At 51.7% G+C, this 3,604-nt stretch overlaps 1 protein-coding gene across 1 annotated transcript; it reads right to left on the minus strand.

Moving 5' to 3' along the window:
* Positions 1-741: 741 nt before the first annotated feature.
* On the minus strand, positions 742-3,225 carry LOC103703301 (exocyst complex component EXO70B1-like). Its single transcript, XM_017841841.3, has 2 exons — positions 1,081-3,225; positions 742-982 (listed from the first exon to the last, which is right to left on the minus strand). The coding sequence occupies exon 1, from the start codon at positions 3,001-3,003 to the stop codon at positions 1,102-1,104; it is 1,902 nt and encodes a 633-aa protein (XP_017697330.2). The 5' UTR covers positions 3,004-3,225; the 3' UTR covers positions 742-982; positions 1,081-1,101.
* Positions 3,226-3,604: the final 379 nt, after the last annotated feature.

Genomic DNA, 3,604 nt, shown 5'->3' on the forward strand with positions numbered 1-3,604 from the left:
CATAAAAATCGAAACTTCCCTCTGCTGCCCCTATTTCTGATAACTGAAAAGCAAGCTAGTTAATTGTTCATTGGACCTTAAATGCATATGTAGGTCATCCCTGTTGGTCCTGCATTATAATCCCATAGCTATAGTAATATCTTGGTAGCATAATGTCATGTATAGCCTATCCATTTAGATAGCAGAATAAATCCTCACATGCACAAGGTGGCCAATCTGCTACCAAATTAGCATGGAAGACATAAAAAACTTAAAGAATCATATGAACGAGACGTATGTCAATAACCTATAGTTGATGCATCAAAACTTTTGACGTGCATAGATGCTGTTGCTTAAGCATGATAATGACGTGCAGAATTCAACAGGAACTAGCTATAAGAATTCTGATCATCTGAAGCATAACCAACATAAAATGGCATTCTTAATTTTAGTATGTTGACATATATGAAGCAACATGATGAGCTTACAGAGGGTAAAATTTTTTTTATAAAAGCACATCATGAGGCTTGTTTTCCGCATATTGTGGCTTACTAATTCCTCCCCATTTCATTTTTTTTCCAAGTCAGGAAAAAAATGGAACCATATAATTCTGCCCATCCATGAAATTTCTTGTTCAGCCTGAAGTGTCAACAGCCAAAGAAACTGCTGGATCATGCCGAAGAGGTATGAAATACAAGTATAGAGACAAGTTTCTACTGCTCATTAACCAGGCATATCATTGGGAAAAAAAAATCATAAAGCTGAGGTAGAAAATTGCTATGACTTATTATTTTCCAAACGAAAACTCACATCAACAAACTAGACTTAATATGAACATGCTAAACAAAGACTAGATCATGTCAAGAATCAAAAACAAATTTGCGTACAGAGGGAAACTAAACAGGTGCAGGCCCTTAAGTATTTGACAGCCCCAGCAAGATCTTCATTTCACAAAGAAATATTATGCAGGATTGTAGATCTCTCCATCAGCTACAATAAGAGCCTGTAAAATTTGAAGCTCTACTCAACTAATAGCAGGCACCTGCAAACTTCCCCCTAAAAATTTAAAGAATATCAGCTAAAACACCCGTGGGTCTATACCTCTTTAAAGCATCACCTTCTTCAATGTGATCTTCTCCTGTTGAGTGGAGAAGGCGTGCATCCTTCAAAGAAATCAGACAAGGCCGCCTCTAAATCCTCGACTGAATACTTGATATACATCTCAGGGTGCCTGTCATTCTCTAAATGATGCCGGAACCGACCAAGGAAGGACCGGTAGGCCGGGAACAGCCTCTCTGATATCGAAATTCTTAGCTCCTCTCTCAGCTGGGTGTCCGGCACGAGCCATGCAGCCTGAGTCCTGTGGACCTCATCAAACGCTGCATTGAAAGCCCTGAACCTCTCCCTCAGCGTCGATTTCGAAACCCCGGAAGAGAAGCTCCCACTCACATGAACCCCCTCATCTCTCAGGTAGTACAGGATCCCCACCCAGGTCGCCCTCTGATAGCTAGTCGCTGACTGCCGGAACTTCGCCGTCAGCTTCCTCAAGTAGCCATCCCCGATCAGCTCCCGGAGCTCCGGCGAGCCCTTCGCCTTTTGGACAATATAGTGCACGTTGTTCATCAGAAAGAGATGGGAGAGGGAACTATCTTTGTAGAGATTGGCCTTGTTCTCGAGATTGTCCTGAAGTATAACAATGATCCAGATCAAGTGGAACGCCAGTGGTGACTTATTCTCCGGCTCCGGGAAGTCGACCTCCGGGCCACCAGCGTCCGGATCGTCGCCGGAGAACCGCGAGCTCACCGAGGGCTTCGTGAGGATGAGCTCGACAAGAGTTTGCTTGTAATCGGAGATGAGGCTGATGTAGTTCATCACATAGCGAGTCAACGGGTGGATGGTGCCGCCGGGGACCGGGATCTTGGAGGGATCCCGGAGGACGGCGTTCTCCAACTCGGAAAGGATCCCCCGGACGGCCTCCGCGAGACGGGAGAGGATCTCGGCGGCCTGGGTGTAGATGGACTCGCAGGACTTGGAGCAGAACACGGCGGCGATGTCGGGGAGGAGGTCAGAGATGGCGTCGTGGAGGTCGAGAATCTTGAAGAGCTTCTCGGGAGATCGGCGGCTGATGCTGATGGCCTCGGCGAAGCCGAAGAGCTGAATCGCCGCGCCCTTGACAGCCTCGGTGAAGGGGGCGTCGTCGCCGCCGGGGACGCCACCGAGGTCGTCGAAGACGCACTCGCAGAGGCGGCGCTCGCTGGCGAAGACGATCCGGACGCAGGCCCGGGCGGCGCGGATCCACCGCCGGATCTTGGCTTCGAGTGCGTCCCACCCGAGGCGCTGGACGTCGCCTATGCTGAGCTTCTCCACGCCCAGCTGCCGGAAACACAGGTCCACCGCCGCCTTCCGGGCAGAGCTGTACACCTGGACGCACTCCCGGCCGTATCCGGCGGCGATCATCCGCTCCGCGATGCTCCGCAGATCCGCGATTGCGTCCTCCGGCAGAAGATCGATTTCCCGGATGCTTCTTGTCGACCGGCAACTGCTGCTCTTCCTCCTGTGACCCAGGCTGCTCCCCTCCGATCCCGACGCCAGGAGGCTACCCTCATCACAGCCTTCAGAGTCGGAGAGATCGCCAGCCCGATCCTCCTCCACGGACATCGAGCTCGACATCGACAGCGAGCTCAGATCGACGAGCGACTCGATCTCGAACTCGTTGACTCTCGAAACCACTATATTCTGGAACTCTTCCTCCAGCCGGGCCATCGCGATCTTGATCCCGTTCTCCGCCGACGACGACGACGACGAAGACGACCGGCGGGGGCTGCCGACGTCGATGGGTTTCTTGATGAAGCGGCAGATCTCGTCGACGGCGCGGAGGAAGCGCTCGGCGTCGGAGCGGTCCCCGCCGTCAAAGATCCGCGCGGTCGTGGAGGCCAAGTCCCACCGCATGATCTCCCGCTCCGCCTCCTCCAGATTCCCATCCGCCGCCGGCGACGGCATGGCGCCTCCGGAGCGGTCCATCATAGAAGGGATAGGATTTCTTGACGGCAGTGATTCGTCTGAGAAGAGAGAGATTGGAAGGTCTCGAGGGGCAGCTGTGGACTCTCTTGTCTTGATCCCCTTTTCTCTCTTCCTGGGCAGCGAGAGAGAGGTGAGACGTGGGAGGGTGACGCTTTGAATTTTGACTCACAGAGGGGGAGAATATTCCGGTGGCGGCGTTTCATATCCATTCGAAGACTAACGATCGGACGGTGGCGTGATGGCACGTTTAAATAGGCATTATGACTTGGTTCCCGTGTGAGATTGATATGGGAATGGGCACCCGTGTGGAGTTGCTCCACCGGATTTATCGGATAATCCGACTCCGACCAAAGGGGAATTCGGACAGGGGCCCACATGAGGACGGGCGGCGGAAACGCCTTCACTTCAAAATAACGGCCCGTCGCGACGATTTCAGACCGCCAGCTAAAAAATAACGGTGCCGTTTGATATTTTCACTCTACTTTTAAATTAAAATCCTAATTCAGCGCAGAAAAAATTATTTTCGTTGATCGAAGGTCGAGGGGAGAGACGGCGGATGAGCGATCAAATGAAGGGTCGGTCGTTTCCAGCCGTCGGATGGATG

This window comes from Phoenix dactylifera, chromosome 11 (assembly GCF_009389715.1).
Source record: "Phoenix dactylifera cultivar Barhee BC4 chromosome 11, palm_55x_up_171113_PBpolish2nd_filt_p, whole genome shotgun sequence".
Taxonomy (NCBI): Eukaryota; Viridiplantae; Streptophyta; class Magnoliopsida; order Arecales; family Arecaceae; genus Phoenix; species Phoenix dactylifera.